General features: G+C 34.7%; 1 protein-coding gene across 1 annotated transcript in view; it reads left to right on the plus strand.

The window, feature by feature from the left end:
* The window catches only part of LOC142351710 (dynein axonemal heavy chain 3-like), a 282,726-nt gene that overhangs the window by 107,330 nt on the left and 149,003 nt on the right, over nt 1-26,393 (plus strand). Inside the window, exons 38-44 of the mRNA XM_075403853.1 lie at nt 3-86; nt 2,036-2,169; nt 2,639-2,747; nt 13,490-13,578; nt 13,658-13,717; nt 14,182-14,205; nt 16,991-17,135. Of these exons, the coding sequence (XP_075259968.1) occupies nt 3-86; nt 2,036-2,169; nt 2,639-2,747; nt 13,490-13,578; nt 13,658-13,717; nt 14,182-14,205; nt 16,991-17,135 (645 nt within the window). The remainder of the gene's footprint in view (nt 1-2; nt 87-2,035; nt 2,170-2,638; nt 2,748-13,489; nt 13,579-13,657; nt 13,718-14,181; nt 14,206-16,990; nt 17,136-26,393) is intronic.

Below are 26,393 nucleotides of genomic sequence, written 5' to 3' on the forward strand. Positions count from 1 at the left end.
AGCTTGGATGGCAACCTCTGTTGAGGACTTGGTTTGACAATAATCTTCCGGAGCAGTTGTCACTGGATCACAAAAATATGGTCCGGGTAAGCGAAATGTGAAATGAAATTTCAGGCAACTTGTTACAGGGGTTAGTGAAGTCGCAACTACAGTGAAAAGTGACCTTTTTTGATTTAGAACCATCATGGCTTACGTGTACGCCAAGTGTGAGTACTCAGTAAAGCCAACCGGTCGCTAACTTCACAACTTGGGTATTTTTGTTGCCCTTCTTTTGTTCGCCTTTTTTGTTCATCAAGGCTTCCTCTCTCAGCCAAGTTTTTTTCGCTGAAAAAATAGAGTAATTTATAAAACCAGTTGTAAAGATAATGCATTAATATTGTAGATGTTTACAATTCAATTACAAGATTTTTATAAGCTATCCATTATTTTCCACAGATGAAGCTTTACCTTGACCGCACTTGTTGTTCCGACTCACTTTAGTGGGAGGGGGAACTATATACCCAACTGGGTTTTTTATTCAGTCAATTTTTGCCAATTGATACATGCATCGTACAGGATTGCGAATGGTGTCATCAGAAAGCCTGTCACGCATAGAATTTCAAAATTTCTTATAAATTTTTAAAATTACAAAATTTCGAAGATTTTTTAATAGCCACACAGCAATAGCTGGGGCTATTATTGGCCTTCTCTTGGTTTTTACGACTCGGAGAGGAGTATTGAGATTCTGTTCGAGCATTTACCTCCGTTAATGATTGTTGACTTCTGTTTTCGAACATTGGACTTGAACAGTAGCTTCGTTTGTAATGTATAGTAATAATAACACATGTGCAATTGTCTTCCCAAGCAGTATCAAGTTAAACTGTTTAAAATTTTTCAGTTGAAAACTTACGGTTTATATGAGCTATGGTTTTAAAAATTCGATTTCAAAAAATTGTTAACAGTTTTTTTGAGAGTAGCCAGTTTCAAACTTGTTTTTGCAATCTTTAAGCGTAGCTTCTTTAAAGAGAGAGGTCACAAAATTTTTCAAGGGAAATATAATGTAGTGTTAATTCTTTTTTCTTATTTAATTGATTGATTTTCAGCGAGTATACTAAGAGTTTTCATAAATTTTATATTTATTTGAATATTCCATTTCTTGGTTCTCTTTTGCTGTTATGTCCAATCGTTATAATAATGGCACATTAACAACAAGTCTCATATCACATTAATGGTGTCGAAATAAATTGCGTTGGGTGTATTCAATATTTTTAGTGAATAGATTTTGATCTTATGGGCTTCGACACCGTCTCCTCGCGAAATTGAAATGACTTCTTGATTTTTGCCTGTATTTGTTCTTTTCGTAGTCGTATTACTTTCTGGATAATGACAAAACTCAATGGTTTTGCATGAAGCTATAAATGAAGCCCATGAATGGTTTCAGTTGATAGCTAATTGCTTTCATGACTTTGAATTTATTTGTTTTGAAAAAGTGTAAACGTATTTTTTGACCTTGCCCTTTTTGTTTTCTATCTACTTCTCAACAACTCTCAATAAAGGCAGTTCCCATTTCTTTTCTGTTAAAATGCAAGTTACTTGATTTAGTTTACTTTTAATTTGATGTTTTTGGAAAGTGTTTTTTTTAAAGGATAGACATTGAGTTTTCGTCGTAAGTAATGGTTGTTGTTTTATTTGATTTTGTTGTTTGTCTTGTCTCTCACTCTTCTTATTGGCAATTATCATCGGCTCTCCAATGAGTTATTGTTTCAATCGTATGTTGGTTAGAGCGTAAATCGATTTTTTAATTGGATTAACCAATTTTTTCCGAACAAAAAGTGGTTTTTGAAAGTTTTGGTGGTTTCTTTAAGTTTCTTTATTTTTGGTGGACAATTAAGTCAAAAACGTGGTTGAGCGGGGTCGGAACATTATGTGCAGATGCAAATTACCGAGCCGCTTTGTTAAAGTTCTGCATTAAAATGGTCAGATAACACAGCTGCAATTGTCAATGACAGATAATGTCAATCTGAGTCCAATGTATAGGTAATGTTATTGTTTTAAGCTGTGCGCTGATTGGCTGATCCACCCGTGTCTGAAGTTTGTTCAGAAGGAGTGTCAGGTGGTGTTCAGACAGAGCAACATGCAATTGGTCGGATCCCTCATCCGACTCTACAGCAGTTTCATGCAACAGATCAAGTTTGTCATTTCACATCTACTCAATTACAAATCTTAAATTTATTTCTATGGTATGAATTGAGTAACAGTTTGATAAACAGTTGTTGGGAAAATGCATGAAGATCACTGTTACATCCCTAACGTGTATTCCTATTCTTGAGTTATGTCAACTAGTTCGAATCAAATGAAATTCTTTTATTTCGAAGTTTATAGCTGAAAATCAATGACTTGAAATTTTTCATAAAAACCTGCATATTCAAAAAAAAAACTAGATTTTGTCGGCTGATTTCAAGCGCATATTCCGACTAAACGGATAAAACGTGTAACAATTCAAACGTTCGTTAAAAGTTTGAATGAACAATTTTTTGTCCGTTAGAAGTCATATTATGATAACTTATCTTATCAGCTATTTTCTGAAAATCGATGATCAAATTTAATGAGAAGGTGATCTCAAATTTCAGATTGGTTGCAACTCTGTTTTATGTAATAGGGATACGTACATCCAGGCAGAGGATCAAGATGAGGCATTGGAATCGGAGGACACTCTCAAGGACGAAGAAGCAGCCAAGAAACAGGCTTACAAGGAACTCAAAATGCAGGTAAGATGGTGTAATTGTTTTCCATTCTTATCATAATTATAATACTGAAACGTTCATCGATTTTTTTGGACTAAGGAGATTGGCTTCTCAAGGAGTGTTACCGAACGCTCGTTTGATATGTGAAAAAACTAAAATTCAATTTTTCAATTAAAAAATTACAAAACCACCAACCATTGCCTTAGTAGAGATCTAGAAAATGTAAATACCGTCCATGAAAAGACCGTACTTGACCGAAATGGGTTATGAGATGAACTTTGGCGAGAGCCTCGACTGTAAATAGAACCAGAACAGGTCAACCTAGTAAATGTATTAACGATAAAGTATTTATAGACAATGTATTGACAATTAAAGAATGTATCGAACAATATTTGACTAAAAAAGAAGACTTGTTAGGGTCATGGTAAGTTCCATCATGTTTCAATGGAAGATCTCTTCATGGATTTTGTTTCGAGAAAATGAGCGCTCTATTGTTTTATTATTGCGTATTAGCAATTTTTTAATAAAATTCTATATCTGTTGTTTTTCGCACCTAAAAAGAGCAAAGTGCGTTTTTTGTAAGATCTTTCCCACTAAAAACTTTGAGGTGCATAACAGACAACCTCATCGAAGGAAGGCTGCTTCTAATTTAATTTTTTTAAGTTAGTTTTTGCCGAGGAATCATAAGGAAAGAAATTCTCGGGATAATGTTCTCTATGTTGCCTCAACTTGCGAGCAAAAAAAAATCTGCAATCTGATTTGCTTACCATTTTCTGAGGATTTTACTTTTTTCCTTAGTTGAAGTTCTGATGTTAATCATAACTACAAAGCTGTAAGCTGAGCGCAGCTATACTGAACGTGAAAAGTGAGTTAGCACCCACTATTTTTTTACGAATAATCAGATTTCAGAGAACTTTTTTGCCATTGATCCCCTTGGCTAATTTTCTTGTTTAATTTTGAAAATCCAAAAAAATACGTAACAGTAACTAACACCCCGATGCAAAGTTGATTAACTCCGTAAAAGTCTGACACGAATAAGAAAGTTTCATTTTTTTCTTTCTAATGTTTGACGCAAATGCAAACTCAATAATAAATAAACAAACGAGGAAACATATAACATTTTGAGACAACGTTCCTTTAATTTCGAAACTTGTGTGGATTGCGTCAACTTTGCATTGGGATATCTTGTATGCTACTGTTTCGTATTATCAGAATTTCATAAGTAGGCAAGACCACTAGTCAAGAGGTGCAATGGAGCAAAAATTCTCTGAAGTTTGATTGCAAGATGGAGTAAGATTGCGTCAAGAAATTGAATTTTCACATAGCAAAAGTAGAGATGCTAAATTACTTCTGACGTTCAGTACAGATTGCGGTGATCTTTGCTTTTCTTTTTTTGGTTGTTTGACACTCAATTTTGGTTTTACTGTTTCTCACGCCAGAAAGTTTGAAAGAGCGGTTTAGCTGCTTTTTTTTCTGCTGTCAAATGCGTGGCGCCATTTGTTAAGCGAATTGGCGTAAATTTTTTTGCCGAGTTTGGAATCATTTTTGTGTTCGTTACTTGCCTCACTTAATGAATTTCTTATGTCATAGGGAAAGACTGCATGTTTTAAAAAAGAATATTGCCTGCTGTGGGCCTCATTTCTTTGGGAGTAAAGTTAAATTGGAACTCAAACTGCAGGTAAGATGGCGTAATTGGTTTCCATTCCTCTCATAATTATAATACTGAAACTTTCATCGATTTCTTGAACTAAGGAGATTGGCTTCTCAAGTGGTGTTACCGAACGCTCGTTTGATTTGAGAAAATACTGGAATTCAATCTTTCAATTATATAATTACAAAACCACCAACCATTGCCTTAGTCGAGTTCTAGAAAATGTACATACCGTCTATGAAAAACCGTGCTTGACCGAAATGGGTTATGAGATGAACTTTGACGAGAGCTTCGACTGTAAATAGAACCAAAACAGGTCAACCTAGTAAGTAAATTAACGATAAAGTATTTATAGACAATGTATTGACAATTAAAGAATGTATAGAACAAATTTTGACTAATAAAAGAAGACTTGTTAGGGTCAAGATAAGTTTCATCATGTCTCATTGGACGATCTCTTCATGGTTTTTTTCGAGAAAATGAGCGCTCTATTGGTTTACTATTGCGAATTAGCAATTTTTTTAATAAAATTCTATATCTGCTGTTTTTTCGCACCTAAAAAGAGAGCAAAGTGCGTTTTTTGCAAGATCTTTCCCAGTAAAAACTTTGAGTGGCATAACAGGCAACCTAATCGAAGGAAGACTGTTTCTAATTGAATATTTTTTGAACTTAGTTTTTCTCGAGGAATCATAAAGAAAGATTTTTTCGGTATAATGTTGGCTATGTTGCCTCAACTTGCGAGCAAAAAAATCTGCAATCTGAATTGCTTACCATTTTCTGAGGATTTTACTTTTTTCCTTATTTGAAGTTCTGATGTTAATCATAGCTGCGAAGCTGTAAGCTGAGCGCAGTTATACTGCACGTCAAAATTTGAGTTAGCACCCCCTACTTTTTACGAGCAATCAGATTTCCGAGAATTTTTTGACATTGATCCCCTTGCCTAATTTTCTTGTTTAATTTTGAAATTCCAAAAATACGTAACAGTAACTAACACCCCGATACAAAGTTGATGAACTCCGTAAAAGTCTGACAGGAATAAGAAAGTTTCATTCTATTCACATTTTTTCTCTCTAATGTTTGACGCAAATGCAAACTCAATAATAGATACACAAACGAGGATACATATAACATTTTGAGACAACGTTCCTTTAATTTCGAAACTTGTGTGGATTGCGTCAACTTTGCATTGGGATATCTTGTATGCTACTGTTTCGTATTATCAGAATTTCATATGTAGGCAAGACCCTTAGTCAAGAGGTTCAATGGTGCAAAAAAATCTCTGAAGTTTCTTTGCAAAATGGAGTAAGATTGCGTCAAGAAATTGAATTTTCACATCGGAAAACTAGAGATGCTAAATTACTTCTGACGTTCTGTACAGATTGCGGTGATCTTCGTTTTTCTTTTTGTTTGGTTGTTTGACACTCAATTTTGGTTTTACTGTTTTTCACGCCAGAAAACTTGAAAGAGCGGTTTAGCTGCTTTTGTGCTGCTGTCATATGCGTGACGCCATTTGTTAAGCAAAATGGCGTAATTTTTTTGCCGAGTTTTAAGTCTTTTTTGTTTTCGTTACTTGCCTCACTTAAAGGAATTCTTATGTCATAGGGGAAGACTGCATGTTTTAAAAAAGAATATTGCCTGCTGTGGGCTTCATTTCTTTGGGAGTAAAGTTAAATTGGAACTCGAACTGCAGGTAAGATGGCGTAATTGGTTTTCTTGCTTATCATAATTATAATGCTGAAACGTTCATCGATTTCTTGAACTAAGGAGATTGGCTTCTCGAGGAGTGTTACCGAACGCTCGTTTGATTTGAGAAAATACTGAAATTCAATGTTTCAATTAAATAATTACCAAACCACCAACCATTGCCTTAGTCGAGTTCTAGAAAATGTAAATACCGTCCATGAAAAGACCGTGCTTGACTGAAATGGGTTATGAGATGAACTTTGGCGTGAGCCTCGACTGTAAATAGACCCAAAACAGGTCAACCTAGATAGTGTTTTAACGATAAAGCATTTATAGACAATGTATTGACAATTAAAGAATGTATCGAACAAATTTTGACTAAAAAAGAAGACTTGTTAGGGTCATGGTAAGTCCCATCATGTTTCAATGGAAGATCTCTTCATGGAATTTGTTTCGAAAAAATGAGCGCTCTATTATTTTATTATTGCGAATTAGCAATTTTTCAATAAAATTTTATTTCTGCTGTTTTTTGCACCTAAAAAGAGCAAAGTGCCTTTTTTGCAAAATCTTTCCCACTAAAAACTTAGAGGTGCATAACAGACAACCTCATCGAATGAAGACTGTTTCTAATTGAAAAATTTTTTAAATGAGTTTTTGCCGAGGAACCATAACGAAAAAAATTCTCGGGATAATCTTGGCTATGTTCTGAGCGCAGCTATACTGAACGTCAAAAGTGAGTTAGCACCCACTATTTTTTCACGAATAATCAGATTTCAGAGAACTTTTTTGCCATTGATCCCCTTGGCTAATCTTCTTGTTTATTTTTGAAAATCCAAAAATACCTAACAGTAACTTACACCCCGATGCAAAGTTGATTAACTTCGTAGAGTCTGACACGAATAAGAAAGTTTCATTTTTTTCTCCCTAATCTTTGACGCAAATGCAAACTCAATAATAGATAAACAAACGAGAAAACATATAAAATTTTGAGACAACGTTCCTTTAATTTCGAAACTTGTGTGGATTGCGTCAATTTTGCATTGGGATATCTTGTATGCTACTGTTTCGTATTATCAGAATTTCATAAGTAGGCAAGACCACTAGTCAAGAGGTGCAATGGTGCAAAAAAATCTCTGAAGTTTGATTGCAAGATGGGGTAAGATTGCGTCAAGAAATTGAATTTTCACATAGGAAAAATAGAGATGCTAAATTACTTCTGACGTTCAGTACAGATTGCGGTGATCTTTGTTTTTCTTTTTGTTTGGTTGTTTGACACTCAATTTTGGTTTTACTGTTTTTCACGCCAGAAAGTTAGCAAGAACGGTTTAGCTGCTTTTTTGGTGCTGTCATATGCGTGGCGCCATTTGTTAAGCGAATTGGCGTAATTTTTTTGCCGAGTTTGAAGTCTTTTTTGTTTTCGTTACTTGCCTCATTTAATGAAATTTTTATGTCATAGGGGAAGACTGCATGTTTTAAAAAAGAATATTGCCTGCTGTGGACCTCATTTCTTTGGGAGTAAAGTTAAATTGGAACTCAAACTGCAGGTAAGATGGCGTAATTGGTTTCCATTCTTATCATAATTATAATACTGAAACCTTGATCGATTTCTTGAACTAAGGAGATTGGTTTCTCAAGTGGTGTTACCGAACGCTCGTTTGGTTTGAGAAAATACTGAAATTCAATATTTCAATTAAATAATTACAGAACCACCAACCATTGCCTTAGTCGAGATCTAGAAAATGTAAATACCGTCCATGAAAAGACCGTGCTTGACCGAAATGGGTTATGAGATGAACTTTGACGAGAGCTTCGACTGTAAACAGAACTAAAACAGGTCAACTAGTAAGTTTTTTAACGATAAAGTATTTGTAGACAATGTATTGACAATAAAAGAATGTATCGAACAAATTTTGACTAAAAGAAGACTTGTTAGGGTCATGGTAAGTTCCATCATGTTTCAATGGAAGATCTCTTCAAGGATTTTGTTTCGAGAAGATGAGGGCTCTATTGTTTTATTATTGCGAATTAGCAATTTTTATAAAATTCTATATCTGCTGTTTTTTTGCACCTAAAAAGAGCAAAGTGCGTTTTTTGTAAGATCTTTCCCACTAAAAACTTTGAGGTGCATAACAGACAATCTCATCGAAGGAAGACTGCTTCTAATTGAAACTTTTTTAAGTTAGTTTTTGCCGAGGAGTCATGAGGAAAGAAATTCTCGGGATAATGTTCTTTATGTTGCCTAAACTTGCGAGCAAAAAAATAATTTGCAATCTGATTTGCTTACCTTTTTCTGAGGATTTTACTTTTTTCCTTATTTGAAGTTCTGATGTTAATCATAGCTGCGAAGCTGTAAGCTGAGCGCAGCAATACTGAACGTCAAAAGTGAGTTAGCACCCCCTACTTTTTACGAGCAATCACATTTCAGAGAACTTTTTTGCCATTGATCCCCTTGGCTAATTTTCTTGTTTAGTTTTGAAAATCCGAAAATACGTAGCAGTAACTAACACCCCGATTCAAAGTTGATGAACTCTGTAAAAGTCTGACACGAATAAGAAAGTTTATTTTTATTCACATTTTTTTCTTTCTATTGTTTGACGCAAATTCAAACTCAATAATAGATAAAGGAGGAAACATATAAAAATTTGAGACAACGTTCCTTTAATTTCGAAACTTGTGTGGAGTGCGTCAACTTTACATTGGGGTATCTTGTATGCTACTGTTTCGTATTATCAGAATTCCATAAGTAGGCAAGACCACTAGTCAAGAGGTTCAATCGTGCAAAAAAATCTCTGAAGTTTGCTTGCAAGATGGAGTAAGATTGCGTCAAGAATTTGAATTTTCACATCGGAAAACTAGAGATGCTAAATTATTTCTCGCGTTCAGTACAGATTGCGGTAATCTTTGTTTCTCTTTGTGTTTGGTTGTCTGACACTCAATTTTGGTTTTACTGTTTTTCACGCCGGAAAACTTGAAAGAACGGTTTTTGCTGCTTTTTTTGCTGCTGTCATATGCGTTGCGCCTTTTGTTAAGCTAATTGGCAAAAATTTTTTGCTGAGTTTTGTGATCAGTTTTGTTTTTCGTTACGTGCCTCACTTAATGAATTTCTTATGTCATAGGGGAAGACTGCATGTTTTGAAAAAGAATATTGCCTTCTGTGGGCTTCATTTCTTTTGGAGTAAAATGAAATTGGAAATTTTGAACATTGTTTTTGAAAAGAGTCTTGTTATATTTTAAAGATTTCCATCTTTTTAAATTATTACATGTTGCTGTCTATTGTTATTCGGCTATTCAGCACTTAACTATATTTCGGCAGCTAATTCGACCTTTTTCAGGATATGTTTGCTTTATCAAAATAAGTTTCGTTTTTTTGCCTTTTTTTGAGAAAATTTTGGTTTGTAATCCCTTATGTATTTCATAACAATTGTGTTTTAACGAATGCTTCATAAGTTCGATGTTGTTTTTGTTGTTGCAGGTTAGTGTTTAGGGATGTTATTGTTACTTTTCATGTTGCTCGATTGTTTACGAGATTAGTTTTTAAACTTTCTTTGGACAACTGAGCTATGCAATCATCATTAACAACTGTTTCATAAGTTGATGTCATTTTCGTTGATGCAGATTGTGTTAAAGGTTGTTAATGTTACTGTAATTGTTGCGCGATAGTTTACGTATATTTATTTTTAATTATTCTTTGAACAACTGAGCTATGCAATCTTCGAGCACTTCAACTACAAAACTCTAATTAAATACTCCAAAATTTGAGCGATTGATGGAAATTTGGACGCTATTTAATGACGGTTTCTCAAAATTCGTGCTCTTGTTTTTATCAAAGCTGTCGCAGGAATTAATGGAACAAAAATTTATCGTTTTTGCAAAAGACTTGAAAGACTTCAAATGACTTATGCTCTCTAGTTTTCATAAAAATATTTATTAATATCAACCTCTCAATCAAACTATGCAAGTTTTAACTGACCTCTGTAATTCAAGAAGAATCAAATAAGAGAAATTATTACAAATTTGGAATTTGATTTTTTTTCAAAAACTTGTGTGCATTTTTTTTTGGAGACATTAACCAACGGCCCAAATCTGAGGCTTCAAAAGTAAATCTTTTAGAAGTAACCTAAAAAACAAAGCTTGTTGTTCCGACCCCACTTGTGGGGGAAGGAATTATATACTCAAATGGGTTTTTTTTGTTCAGTCAATTTTGGCCGTTCGATATATTCATCGTAGAGAAATGTGAGTGGTAAAAAGCTCGTCCAGCCTAGAAATTGAAATTGAAAAGTTTTTTTTAATTTCGTTTTTTCCGAGGAGTTATCGCTGATTGAAGTTTTATGTGAACACGTGGTATTTGGTATGACTTCGTTCACTTTTAGTGTAATTTTTCTTCAAATAATAATATTTTCTTTAAAAATTTTTCATTCAAAATTACACTTCACGCCACAAAAGGAATCAAGTTCGTACTTCTAATATACGAAAGGTGATAAAAGACTAGTTCTGGTCTCATAGGGAAGTTTACTATAAAATAAAATCGAATTCTATTTGAGAGATGTCTTTTTTTTTAAAAAAAAACTTCCTATTTTTTTAGGTCACCTAGAAACTGTTCAATTTTCATATCGATGTTTGGTTAATGATAAACCTGATTTACTATAAAATGACGCCCAATGAACAAAAAACGCGTTTTCAAGGAATCGCACATGTTTTTATGGCTTCGACTTTGAGCTTTTGTAATTTTTAATGAAATTTTGATTTTCTTTTTGAGGTTTTTAATAATTTTTTGGCACCCTATGCCATAGAATCGTTGACTAAGAGTAAAATGTGTTTTTTCATAAGCATTGGTGAAGCTATTCAGTGCTTTGATTTGACAGCTAATGGCTGTTAAGACTTTATATATAATTTTTCAAAAAATTTTTTTGAACTTTAGCCAATCATGCTTATTTCTGTAAACTGTAAGTCAGCCTCAGTACTGATAGGATCCCCTTTTTTCTACTGTAACCCACACTAATCTGTTTAGTGGTTTTATCTTCTAAATATTGGTTTTATGACTTCGATGCCACAAGTTTTCAAAAACAATTTTAAAATGTTTGGTTAGTTTTGTATTTTTGAATCCTTTTGAAATTTTATCACATTATTCTAATTTAGATAGCTTCCGTTTGTTTAGGGAAGACGTTCAATGGATCATAGTTGAAGTTTTCAGAGAAAAGCTTAAGGTTTAAATGGCTTCGACACTTTCTTCTCAAACTTTTCTACTGATTTTTTGGTTTTTGCCCGTATTTGTTTTTTTTCAATGTCATAAGACTTATTGTGATATCTTATTGACTACCCATGCATGAAAAACATTTTTGTCCTTCTATCGAGTCATGACTGAGCGTATTTGTTGACTTCTTTTGAAAGCTATTGATTTTAATGGCTGTTAAGTCTTAACTTAATTTAACCAATCGTAAACTTATCTTCGTGATTTGTACGAACGTCTCAGTAATTACCGGAACTCCTTCTTCCTACTTCAACAAAATAATCTATTTTGCGGCTTTATCTTCTAACTATGGGTTTGAAAAAATCGATAAGCGAATGTTCTTAAATTTTTGGACATTTGGAAAATTTTTGGATTTGTTTTTGATTCTTCTGAAATCTCATGACATTATCTTATTAGTGTTAGTTCCAATTGACTTAGTAAGGACGTTCAATTGATCAAAGATGAATTTTTCAGAGACAAGCTAATGGTTTAAATGATTCTCACTTTATTCTCGCACTTTTCTACTGAATTTTTGGTTTTTGCCTGTATTTGTTGTTGTTTTCTTAGTCAATGACTTATTGAAATGTCTTATCGTATCCATGGCTTGTCAATGACCCACATCCTTGTCGTCTCATCGAGGCATAACTCCTATGCTCCAATCGAGCGCTTTTATTGCCTTTCGCTGAAAGCAATTGAGTTTAATGGCGTTGATACTACCGGTTTTCTCAGAAATTTCGTGGTTTTTTGTATTTGTTCATTTTTATTGATATTTTGAAGTCATATTGAAAAAAAATCTCATGCTCTAAAAAAATTAATGGATGATTTTTGTTTTTGCTCTTTTTTTGTTTGTTTTTTTTTTCTCGTAGGTTTTTTCAATGAAAGATCTCGTCTGCGCCGTAATGAGGCATGGCATTGTGTAATTCAATAATTAGTTAGGTTTTTAAACTTTTTTTTAAACTCAGACATCTATTTTATTATCTCTTCCTTTGGTTGACAATTAAGTCAAAAGTGTAGATGAGCTCAGGTCGGAACATCATGTGCGAACGCACATTCACGAGCATCCTTGTTAAACTATAAGAATAGTAAATTCAACGCTCAAAAATTATTGACACGATACGAAGCAATGAAGATAGAGCCCTATCTCTATCGTCGGGATGGATTGTACCGAGTAAATTTTCTGGATGGACTGTACCGTGTTCATTGAAAATCAATTAATTTGATGCATTAATTGAGGATCAAATTTTTCTTAAAGTAGCCAAGTTTTGGATAAAATGGCAAAAAATCCTTTTTTTTGTTCAAACTGAAACACCATTTTAAATAGCACTTTTTATTGCGTTATAAAGAAAAAAAAATTACAATTGTGACAGTTTTTTTGTAAAAATTGACCAGAAGGTTTTCGTCAATCTGCAGAACACAAAAAGAGAATTTAATTAAATTTCAAGCAAAACCGCTAATAAGAATACAGGTACCAAGTTGAATGCTCATCAAGTTAAAAAGAACTTAATACGCTTTGAATTTGAATTCATTTTGATAATTTGTGTTGATTTTCGTCATTCAGAAGCTTTAAACTCAATTATCACTACTTTGTATTAATTATTTGGTTTTCTTTCAGCAACAAATGGAAGTAAGTTAATGCGTGTGTGTGATGTAAATGTTTAGACTGAAATTTTTGCTCGAGACGTTTTTATACATAGTTTTTTCTCTGATTTCGTTTGTACTCGACATGATATTTCTAACTATAATCTATAGTAATTATAAGCAATACATTAAAACAGGCACATGCAAGCTTTGCAATGAATGTCTGAAATGGCGATGAAATGCCAGAAATTTGAATTTAATAATGCCAGACATTCGTGTATTGAGGACAGTTTAAACAAAGTCAAAATTTAAACAAAACGTTTTGGGCATTAAAACATGCAAAATGCGTGATTTAAGTACGTGACTCTGCAGAAGTCATTCTGAAATTCTGGGTGAGATCTCGAAATGCTCCCGAGATCAGGGTTGATACCAGAAGTTCTCAATTAATTCCTCAGAGTCACATGCGTGATTATTTCAATTTCCATAGATTTCTTTCCATTCTCCAGTCTTCGATATTTTTGGACCTCTGTATAATTTCTTTTGAATTTGGTGAAATAATGATCTTTTCCCCTTTAAAAAATACTCTGCTATTTATTTTGTTCACGTGCTGTTGTGTTCACATTTTAGGAGGAGAGGTTGGCCCTGTGCGTGTGTCAGTTTCTCTTCAGTGTCATATGGGGAATCGGGGGGTGTCTGCAGGGCGCCAGCAAGGAAAAGTTGGTCACGTGATCTTCTTGCAAAATTCTTTCCAGAATTAAACTCTATTTTTTGCTGTTAAAATGAGCATCTTTTCAGATTCGGAGAATTTTTCAAGAGTATTTGCGACTCAGACGAAAGAGCCAAAAACAATCCCAAGTAAGTTGGTTTTAATATTTATTCTTAAATAAAGAAAATTAAACCGAGAAAAAGTTAATTTTTCGACAGTACCCATTTTGAATTATTTGTAAAGCGAACTTAATTTGCAGCCCGTTTTTAGTTAAACCACGAGAACTAACAGCCATTTAGAATGCGTTGAGTTAATTTTGTATTCTTTGATAAGCTCTGAGATATTTATAAGTCTAAAATTTTTAAATTTTGATCTTATTCATTTCTTTGCCTAATGTAGTAACCCAATATGTACCCAGCCGTAAGTTGAAATGATGCAAGACTTTGTGAAATGATATTGTTTCATGCCTATTGACTTCATTTCGAGTGGAAATATTTGTTTTCGTTTTGATAACTGCACAATTGTAAAACGTTGTTTAGTGTGCTATGACCATTGTGTGTCTGTGTGTTATGTATAGTACCAATGCACTGTTTTGTGTTTGTTCATGTTAAAGACCGATTCTTCGGGGATGGTGGGAGTAAGTACAAATAAAAGAGCGGCTTCTGATTCGGTCGTGAAAACTCATTCAGTCACATCGCGGCGCTAAATTCTGTGAACTTCTGTCAATTGCATCCTAATGAAGTTTTTTGTTTGAAGTGGCAATTTCAGAGAAAGGAAGAAAGGTGATAGTGTAAAATTGATTTGAACACATCTATCAAAAAACAAGCGTTGTATCACAAACATCACCACCTCAATGCGCGCAGAAGAAATGTTAAGTTTTTTCTGAAACAGACGGTTATTCTGTAACTTTTGGCCAGATTGTTGCAAAATTAAACTCAATCGCAGTGGAGTTTTGAAATATTCTTTCCTACATAGCCGTCTCTGACAAAAATCTTGCAAGATCTTACCGGACAGAGGCCACAATTAAACTCTGGTAAATACCAAAAACGCTTACTTTTAGGAAAAAAAAGATATCAACCAATTTTTACCGAAGGTGCAAAATAAACCTCTAAAAGTTATCACCAAGTCTACTTCAAAATTAACCCCTCAGTATAAATATCCTAGACAACTTTGAGGGCTTTTCGTAATGAAACTCACTATAATCACATCAAAAAGAATACTTTTTCGGCTTCAAATCATAACTAACACTTGATGATAAAATACTATTTTGGAAAATTATTTGCCTCTGCTTTTTCGATATCATCATTGATCTGAGTTTTCCCCAAAATGTCATTATTTCATATTTGATCCCAAAATAAAAATTTTTACTTAAAACAGTTTGTTTACTTACTATCGAAGTGCCAAATAATCACAAAAGGCATACTACTACGACAATTAAAAGAAAAAACCAAAGTTCTACATAACTTCTTTCATATCGATGATTTCTAAATTTCAGAGCGACCTATTGATTTCGAATTTCAGATAAAACCAGTTTGATGCCAAATCTTTATGAATCTTCAACTTGTTAAAACTAAAATTAACTAGCGCGTTGTTCATACCATCACAAGCGTATCAGATGAAAAGCGATTTTTGTTTTGCTGTTTTTTGATATCTCTGGTCTTTTATGTTATTCTAGCTTTTGATTAGACTTTATGAACTATTATATACTTTCTTCTGGAATTTTTGTTTTTTACTGTAATTTTTCGATACTGATGGAGCCCATGAATGCTTTGGAAAAATCGAATTAGCATTGAATTTCTGACGATGCTTGAGAAATCTATTTTTGTGGCGTTACCTTTTTCAGTTGAAGACTTGAAAAGCCAAGATAGACATCAAAATACTTGTCTGTTTTATACTGATAATGTTGCTATAGTTCCTCCTGTTAGACGCTTTTCATTCCTATTTGAAGAATTTTGTAGTACCTACGATAATTTTTTGGTTAGTATCAAGTTAGTACATCTTAAAATTTTTTTATTGGGGACTTTTCCATCATCATCATTGAGGAAGTTAAAGAAAAGAAAATTTGTTCGGCCAGGAAACCGAATGTTTTTTTCGATAGAAATAAGTTTAATCTCGTTTGGATGTTTCGCTATTGGTAAAAATTGAAAAAATTGTTTTAGTTCTTCGGCTTTAAATTCAAGTTATTACTTATTCAAATTAACTTTCCGGAAGTTTTCAAGACTGTTCGGACATGAATTAACAATGCTGTCTGTAGCACCACTGGTAAAAGTTGCAGCGGATAACCACTGAATTTTTTGCGGTCAAGTTACAGCCGATAAAAGCGGTAAATTTTTGTGCACATTGCAATAAAGTTCTAACTGCAATTTTATTCATCTCCTTCTTTGCTGTGATCTTCCAAAATTTTTTTGATGGCAGTACGAAGGCACTATCAAAGCTGTTTTTGATGGTTAGTTTTGAATTTTTTGATAAAACTGCTCTACTTTATTTTAAAAAGGCTCATGAATCATTTTTATTTTGTAATGCGATGAGACTAACATTTCCTATTGTAATAACTTAACCCACTATCCAAAATTGCGCTGCTACAAAATTTTAAAAACAGTTTTCAAGTTAACTTAATTGTTTGTTCTGATTGTTTCCCACACATTTTCTGCTCTATAACGTTCTCGTATATAAGTTTATTAAAAATCTTACAAAAAGCTGTTTTGCAAATTTTTTACAAAGAAAAGTTGACAAGGAAAATTTAATAATCCTCACTATTTCACCAGGTACCCAAATACATTGAAATGAAAAATATGTTTGTATTCGGCAGCAAAACTAACGGTGTGTCCATTTTGTGAGCGCATTTTCCATAGAGACAGAAAAAAATCTTTTTAAATTCTTAATTTTGATACATCGAGAATGACAAAAACTCTTCTCTGACATTTATTTTTTTCATATTCATTAGTAATTGAATTTTTTCATCTTTGGCGCTGCCATGACGTCGTTTTCTAATTGAATTAAGAAACTGAAGAGAACCTTGCGATATTTGAACAGTTCGACTACTAAGGAGTTTCATCATTTTAGTTGCATGGCAATCATGAAATCATGTCTGCAGACACTCATAGTTTTTTCGTCACTTTTGAGCTATTCACCCACAAAATTTTCAATTTTTACTGATTGGTGATAATTGATAATGCATAAATTGCTATTTCTCAAGCTTCAGTACACAGGTTAGCAGTTAGAGTAAACAAAACCTAGTCAATTGAAAAAAAAGTAACACTAAACTACGAGTCGGAACAAGAAGTAGAAAATTGATCCAACGAAAGACCAATTTAGGAAATGTTAACAATGTTTGTTTAATTATGATCATTTAAAAATCACTGAATTAGCTTAAGGAGTCTTGTTTATTTAGAATGTATATTTTTAAATCAATTCTGTTTCAGGCCTAAGGATCTCAAATTTCCTCGACATTTGTTGATCCCGAAGAGAGGATCTGTCTATGACTATGTGTTTCTGAAGAAGAGCTATGGCTCGTGGCATAAGTGGGAGGTGATGATGGAAACCACAGAACTGGACGAGAAGACAAAGGTTAGCCAGAACTTGATTAACTTGAGCTTGGGCTAGCTATGTTGAGCTGGATCCGAACGATTACAATGAGTTGAATTTGCTTTACCAAAGTGTCCAATATGTACTATTTTAGCTACGCAATATCCAGTACTCAATGGAACAGTAAAGTTGATATGTTTCCCTGGTTGAAGTTTCTTCAATTTGATACAAGGATTGTATATGATCTCATAACGCCCATACTGACTTTCTAAAGAACAATTACTATGAAATCAAAGCAATCAAGTATGGTTATGTTCAATTGATGGTTATGTATCACCATTGCGTTTTGAGAATATCAGGTGTATGAAATCTTTGACCTTATACAGGTGCCATTAAAATTTTTTCTATCTTATAGAGATACAAAATCCTTCTATGAGATAGAAAGTTTTTTCGAATGACCCCCTGCATGAGGTCAAAGATTTCATACACCTGATACTCTCAAAACGCAGTGGTAATATATAACCATCAGTTGAACCTCCAAAAATGGACAGAGCTCTGCCTCTGAGATCATTCCGGCAATAACCGACTGTAATTAAATTAATGAGATTACTCACATTAATTTTGCGAGCTCTTTAATTGCTCTCAAAGATCATTTGTAACATTTCTGATTTTTCGCAAAGAATGGGGTAAAGTGGGTCACCTAAAAGTTCCTCTCATAAAAACTGTTTTTATCATTATGTTTTAGCCGTAGGTCGTCAAGCAAGCTGGTTGCTAGCGGTCAATGGTGTTTGAGCCTTATATTAATGGATTACTGACCGGAGCCATGAAGTTTTACCTGATAAAGAGAAATCATTCCGTTCTGTTTTTTCTATAGGAGTTTGTCTTGAGTTTTGTCGTACAGAAATCGTTTTCTGTATTCGGGTAGATTTGCGGAGCGGATTTATGATACTAGTTGTTGCGAAATTATTAGTGATTTCGCGGAGCGTTTCCACTACTAAAATTTGTGCTTAGTGGATTAAGCTTTCTGAGTCCTTTTAAGTGGTATTCGCGTCGCAAATACAGCGTTAACTTTTAGACTAGTATTTCGCTTAGCAACACTATTCTTGTATTTGATATTTTGGATTGAGTGATCCGCGGAACGAAATTCGAAATAAAGAGAGTCAACTGAAAATTGAATTTAGATTGAAGAGAATGAATAAATAAGAACTACAGAATTTTGATCAGCAATTTGATCATAACTAAAATTGGAAATTTGCGGTAAAACAGAATGAGCAGACAATATGAACAGACAATTAAATCACAACGTTAATTAAATAAATTTAGCAGGCATGAATGAGGATTATTTGATCTTCAAAACAGGATTGAACAAATTGGTACTAAAATGATGAAAATGAACTATATTCAAGATTAAATAAAAATAGGGGGTTTAGCACTACAATATCAATGGCCCAATGTAAACTATATCACATTTCTACCTCAACAAAAATAAACAACGAAGTAGTTTATCAGGAAATTAATAAAATATGCGCTGGTTACTATAATTAATACTATAATGTTTGTGGAGAGTTTAATCATAGTCACTTTCATAGATGCGTTCCGCCTCGCCAACTGTCATTGATGTTTCGGGTTCTTCATAAATTGGAGAGACGTAGTATTGAGTTTGAAAAGACTGTACCACATTGTTCCATATTTGATTACTGGCGGCTGTTTTTTGAATTGTTGATACATTCGATTTTTTCTGCTTTTGTTGTTGCTTAATCATCTGCCTTCGTTTTTGTTGTGAAGGTGCCGAAGTAGATGATACGGTTGGCGGACAAATTTGTGTGGACGCCAATGATTCAGTCTGATTCAGTTACGGATGGTGAGGAGCGTTTTCGTTTGTGAGATGGTTGTAGAGCTTCCGTACCTTTAGTGGCTGCCTTTCGCTTCGGTCGGGTCGGTGGCTCCGCGATTACTATAGATGTCTGCGGTAGGACCATCGGCGATTCGAAATCAATCAAATTATCTGTAGGTGGTTGCAGCTGTGCGGGTACTAAGTTTTTCTTCGGTTTCGTCGGCAATCGCACTCGCAACGCTCTTGACACATTCGAATGGATAGAAGAGACTGCGCTCATGTCATCAGCGATTTTCTTGTGTTTTGTCTTTTTGTTGCCCTCTAACTTTCGTCTTGCCTCTCTAGCGTGTTGATTTATCAGATCCTCTGTGATTTTTCCTGATGGTATTTTTGATCTTCTCTTAGCGTAAACCTGCAAGTCTGTTTGTCTCACTGCTTTGGTTCCGAATTTAGCCAAATCAGAGTTTCCTATGGTTACTTCACGTTTTCCCGGTTCTTTTATTATGGACGTGTATCGTCTGATTTTATCACCGATGACCCGGGCGCCAGAACCTCGTAAAGACCGTCCAGATTTTTCTTAGATCTTTTACTTTTGGGTTTTTCTTGCCAATTTCAATGTTAGTGAGGCCTCAATTCTGGGTACTGCCTGACCAACATCTGGGTGTGGGACCGTTCGTGATTCCTTATCAGGATCTGCATTACATCGTCGAACCGCATCATTGCTTAGTTGATCTCTGTTTATCTCTAGTTTGCTGTCAATCCTTGCTTCAGTGTCCCATTGCTCATCCGAGATTAACTCGTCCCAGCGAACTGTCTCCATGTTTAATTTTTAAAAAATTTGGTTTATATGTGAGAGTACTAGGGTCAGGTTCGGTTGAAATATTACTTAAAAGAAAATTCGCTTTTCTACCAAAATGCGGTTCAAACGGTGAGATTTTAATAGTCTTCTGGCGACAGATACCGAGTTGATAAATAATAGAGTTTATCGATGCTTTCAAATTAAAGTGATTTCGCTCCGCCGTTTTAATACAAGCTAAGCGATTCTTGATTGTTTGAATTAGCCTTTCAACTAGCCCAATTGCGCTGTGGTCGTGTATTGGAGGTTCAATTAATTGCATATTAGTTTGATTACAAATTGCTTTAATTTGTTGACCAGTTTGGCACCGCGCTTGATCTAATCTAATCGTACGAGGTATTCCGTGTAGTAAAACATACCCTTGAGGGAGTTTCAAAATATTATCTGCATTTGCTCTGTCAAATACCTCCGCTGTTGGAAATTTAGAAAATCGATCTTTACATGCGAGAAAATAGACTTCTTGATTCTTTTCATTATAAATTGGTCCGACAAAATCAATTTGAATTTCTTCATTTGGTACTTTGCACAATTTTAATGGGGCCCATTTGCTAGAAGGAATAATAGACTTTAAATTTTTACCAATTTTGACGCAAGGGTTACATTTTGCCGTTCTTGTGATGATGTCTCGATGCATGTACGGCCACCATGCATGTGTTGCCACGTCCGTCATCCCTCAACTCCCTGGGTGTGTGGCATGTATCGCTTCCACGTAAGCGTCTTTAATTGAGTTGTGGAGGGCGATGCGATCATCTATGCATACACAGCCGTTATTTACGTGGAGGTCCTTCCAAAAGCTAAGTATGCAGGGGCTTATTTGGCGGCACCTGTCTTCTTTGTCCGTTAGCACACAGTGCATGATTTCCTTGAGGATTGCATCCTTTGATGTGAGGCTCGCCATTAAAGTACTGGAGAATATCTTTGACAAGGCAAAGTTGAAAGCGTCCGTGTATAAATCATCTGTTGACGGTGAAGTCACAGTCGTTGTGTCCGTGTCCGTGTTGGGGTAGATGGTGTTGCTTGTACTGATGGAGCGGTGGATGGGCCTGCTTTATCGGCAAACCGTACATTTGAGGCTGTAGAATGTTTCAATTGCATGAGTGTTTCTTCATCAGAGTTCGACATCATCAATACGTTGTGGAAGCTATTAGGAACTCGTTGGAAACTATTGAGATTTTTATCCGACTGATTGGTGAAGTGATTTAAGGCAAAAAGCGAGCGGGGAATGTTTGCCGTCTCGATTTGGGCATTGGAATTGGAGTTATCTGGTGTTAATTTGCTAATTGTATTGCCATTTTGCGTAATCGCGGATTCGCGTAATTGTGTTCTCGATTTCGCGGTGCAAATTCACTGCATAATTTGTCATTAGAATTCGGGTTATTTGAGGCTGGTTTTATAAGTGGATTTCTCATTTTAGATAACAAAGCTCTGTGATCGGTTATGATTCTGAATGGCTTACCATAAAGGTAATATTTGAAGTGTTCGATAGACCAAACAACACCCAATAATTCAAGCTCATTAAGGCTATAACGATCTTTAATAACTGAATTTAAGAATCGTGATGCGAAAGCTACAGTGTGCCATCCGTTCGGAGTTCGTTGCTCTAATGCACAACCTAAACCTTTACGAGAGGCATCGCATTTTATGCGTGTTTCTAGATCTGGGTTAAAATGCTTATTTTCTGTTGTTTCGGCATTTTTCGTTTTTATCAACTTGAAATGTTGTTCATGTTCATCTGTCCAGACACTTTTTGTGTTTTTCTTAAGGAGAGGTCTAAGTGAGTAACACATTTGCGATAGATTTGGAATAAATTTTCCGAGACGATGTACTGATCGCTTAAAAGATCGCAATTTTTTGAGATTTGAGGGTGATAATAATTTTTCGATGGCATCAGTTTTATTGGATAATGGTGTTATTCTTGTCTGACTGATACTGTTTCCTAGCCATTCAATTTTATCTTTTGCAAAATGGCATTTTGCTAAATTAATTCGAAGATTTTCTTGATTTAATTTTATTAAGCATTTTTGTACGAGATCGAAATGATCTTCAATTCTGCCTCTACTTACTATCACTATATTGTCTAGAAAACAGAATGTATCGGTCAGGTCGGCGAGCCTACAAGCGATTGCTTTTTGAAAATCGGCAGGCATCATATCAGTTAATCCGTAAAATCCCGTTTTGAAGCTGTAAGTGCCAGTCATATCTCCGCTCACAATATTAAAGTTACAATGGCGGGCCGTATCGCTATAAAAATTTAATTCGCTATACGCGTAGAGCAAATCGAGTGTCGCAAAATAAGCCGTTTCCTGCGGTGCGTTTGACAGTGTTTGTGTATTTGTTTGAATCAAAGAATCGACATTTGGGATCTGCTACTTATTTTTGTGTATGGCTTTGTTCAAAATTTTGGAATCTAAGTCTATTTTGATTGATTGGTCTTTTTTGACTGTGATGACGATTGGAGGTATGAAAAATTTTGTTAATTTTTCAATATGTCCTTCGTTTAACAATTTTTCGAGTTCGATCTTTACTTTTTGTTGAAGATGGATCGGCACAATAATTTCCATGGAATTTTGAGTTGACAGTATGATGTTTCGATTTACCAATTCTTGAAATGAATTCCGGAAAGTTTTTGGCTAGGGATTGTTTTATTGCACAAGGGCCTTCAACGGTGTTTACCTCTATGTTCGGGCAAGGCTTTTGTGAGATAGTCATTCCCAATTGATCGAAGAGATCACGTCCAAGGATGGGTCGAAAACCATCTACAACTACCGTGACTTTTCCTTTTTGAATTTTCCAATTGTTACAACGAACTGGTGTTTTTAATGTTCCAAGTGTTTCTACTATATCGCTAGAAAAATATTTGAGTTCAAGTGGTTTTTTTCTCTGACCATTGTGCTTGCATGCAGTTAAACATTATTTCCTTGGCAAGTGACATATTTATGATAGTGCAGCCACTAACAGAATCAAGGAGCAAATGGCAATCCGTATTTCCAATTGTTGTCGTCATGTTTTGCAATACAATTGGTGGTGTATTAAGAGTTTCCGCCACCGCAACGTAATTATTGTCAGAAGAGTTGTATTCCGAATTAAACTGTTCATTATAGTTTATATAATCAACGTTTTGATTCTCCGAATTTACGTTTTGCTCTGTGTTTTCAGAATTTTCTACATGATTGATGCGATTATCTTGACGAGAATTTCTTGTATTAGTTTACTTTTTCCGACCTACCTTTGCGAAATGATTGAGTAGACCATTATGATTAGATTTCTTACCCAAAGCGGGGCAAACCTGACGATGCGTTGGAGTCCAAGTTTGGCCACAACCTCTACACTGACCAATCGCTGCTCGATTGATTGTAATTCTGCCTGTTTGATTTCCGCGTGCATTCGCGCCGCGAAATCTATTGAAGGATTGTATGGCATTGATTGCACTGCCAGAGGCGTTGTTGTTGTTGTTGGATGAGATTCGTTGTTGGTTTTGATGTCCCATCTCCATATTGACAACTATACTGAGGGCTCTTTCTGGGTCTACTGTGTCACGCAGGAGTTGACGTTGAATATCATCATCCAACATATTAATGATAAAGATGTCTCTGATTAATAATTCCCCTCGACTTTCGAAATCACAATTTTCCGCTAACTCTTTCAAAATGCTGTAGAATTGTTCTACAGCTTCACCTTTTTTCTGTTTCCTCGAGAAAAAGACGTAGCAATCAAAAGTGATGTTTCTGGGTCGTATGAAAGCTATTTCCATCGTCTCCCAAAGTTTGAGGGTAGAGAGGTCGTAGATGTTATCATGGGGAAATTTTTTGGCTTTAAAAGACGTCTTCCTTCCGTTCCAATACTGAGGTACAGGAGTGAGACACACTTCTAATCGCATAGAAACCATGGTCTTTTAATACACAAAACGCCTGCCTCCGTGATTTGTTGGCATTTCATTTCCCATTGGAGTTTCATTTGATTATTCCGGATTTGCCGATCTCGTTCCGTTTCCTCGGTTGCATCCTCGATAGCCATTTCGTATTTCGGCTCGACCGATAATCGTACATGTGTTCGTTTTGGTTGCAGTAGAGTGTACAACGTTATATTCTCTCTAGCAAGGATTGCCAGTTTTACTTGCATGCGCCACTTCTCCCAACGTATTGGAGGGTCTGATGTAGCCCGTTCCCAAAAAGGCTCGATTGAAAGCGGGGTCTTGCGGGATTCACGAGCTGGCTGCGCCATGTCGTACAGAAGTCGTTTTCTGTAGTCGGGTAGATTTGCGGAGAGGATTTATGATACTAGTTGCTGCAAAATTATTAGTGATTTCGCGGACCGTTTCCACTACTAAATTTGTGCTCGGTGGATTAAACTTTCTGAGTCTCATTTTTATGTGGTATTCGCGTCGCAAATACAGCTTTAACTTTTCGACTAGTATTTCGCTTATCGAAACCATTCTTGTATTTGATTTTTTGGATTGAGTGGTCCGCGGAACGAAATTCGAAATAAAAAGAGTCAACTGAAAAATGAATTTAGATTTAAGAGAATGAATAAATAGGAACTACAGAATTTTGGCAGGCATTTAGATCATAACTTACCATAACTAAAGTTGGAAATTTGCGGTAGAACAGAAAGAGCAGACAGTATGAACAGACAATTAAATCACAACGTTAAGTAAACAAATTTAGCAGGCATGAATGAGGAAGATTTGATCTTCAAAACAGGACTGAACAAATTGGTACTAAAACGATGAAAATGATTTATATTAAAGATTAAATAAAAATAGGGGATTTAGGACTACAATATCAATGGCCCATTGTATACTATATCACAAGTTTTTTAGCCGCAAAAGCACCGAAAAAGTTCTTCTAAGGGTTTGACTTGCGTTTTTTGATTGACAGCACGCAAACGTACAGATGAATTGAGCAAAAAGAGTTGTTAGAATTTTTACGGAGAACCTACTAGAACATATTGAACTGCCAAAAAATTTTTTTGAAGTCATTAGATAATAAAATGGTTCGCAAGATTGGCTTTCCTTCTGGTGAATTCTTGATTGTGTTAGTTGGAATTTTCAGCAAAACCAACAGTTGAAAGTCTAGACCGTAAGACCAGTTACAATGACTGATTTATACCAAATTTACTTCTATCACTCTGCAAAAGAACAATCATAAGTATTTTATTGTTGAATAGTTTTGATTAAAACATCGTTAACTATCGACAAAATTATGCTGTAGATATTTGTAATAAACTCAGTTTGCGATCTAAAGTTCAATTTATTCATACCACTTGAAAGTGACACGTAAATGTAGGGATGCAGTTTTTAAATTATTTGAAAAAAAAGTTGTATAAACGATTATTTACGTCATTTTTTTAAATCTTTGGAACTGTTTTGGAGCTTTTAATTGAAGCGCAACCTCTGACAAGTATTACAACGCTTCTATTCGGAAAAAAATGATTTCATAGTTATTTTTTTTTGTGTGCACTTGCGTTTTTGATCATCAACAAAGCGTGAGGCAATCCGTTTTTTCATCCCCAGCTCCTGGAACACTAAAATGCCATGAATATCGTGAAAATGGCACTTGCTTTAGTTGACCCTTTATTCGAAATCTTTTTCGTCAGTGAGTAATATAAAAGAAAAAAATGCAAAATATGATTCCACGAACAGATCAGACTAGTCCTGATATAGCCACACGTCCCACTAAAATAATTAATGAAAAATTATATATATATATATATATATATATATATATATATATATCAAAAGAAAGATGCATATTGGATACATATCTAGTTAAGTTAGCAAAAAACGGATAACATTTTATTTCAAGAAGATTCTTAAAGGAAGTGGAAACATAATTTGCCCTCTTTTTGAGGTCAATAAGATTGTGTTAGCAGTATATAGATCTCCAGTTTTGGCAAACTTAAACAAAGTGGCATAAAAAGTATATTTGGCGTTATTTTTGATGAGAAATTCTGAAATTCGTTATATTTAGCAGAAAAACTAAGATCAAACCCTTCACCAACCCTAACCCTTCTCTATCTTTAGAGGTAAAACAAATCACACTATTGTTGACATTTATTGAACAATTTTTAGCAAATTTAACGAAAATTTTGGGCTAAATTAAGGAAAATGTGAACAAAAACAACGGAAATCGATCTACTATTCATAAAACTTTGAACCTCGATAAATCCCCCAAAACGCCGAGATTCAATAAAATCTTTTTAATTATATATTTTTAGGCTTGACAGGCCTTTTAATGACACCATACAACTCTCTACTATGAATATATTGTCCTACAAAATTGATTGAACAAAGAAACCCATTTGAATATATAGTTCCTCCCTCCCACTAAAATCGAGTCGGAACAATCTGTTCAGTGCTTTTTGATGTGTTCAAATCTATCCAAGGGTTTTGTATAGGATTAGTTTTTGAGGTCTTTTAAAATGTGAGCCAACAATGAGATTTTGGAATTTCAGCACGTTGGTGATGTGCTGAATAATGATTATGATCAACACGTAAGTTCTATATCAAAAATATGCAATAATCGACTGCAGCTCTTTTGTGTTGATTGTATTGTGTTGATTGCTCCCAGTCAACATAGAATGCTGTTTGAACTCAAAATGTCTGATCACT

Source organism: Convolutriloba macropyga, chromosome 13 (genome assembly GCF_964194025.1).
Source record: "Convolutriloba macropyga chromosome 13, txConMacr16.3, whole genome shotgun sequence".
NCBI classification, from domain to species: domain Eukaryota; kingdom Metazoa; phylum Xenacoelomorpha; order Acoela; family Convolutidae; genus Convolutriloba; species Convolutriloba macropyga.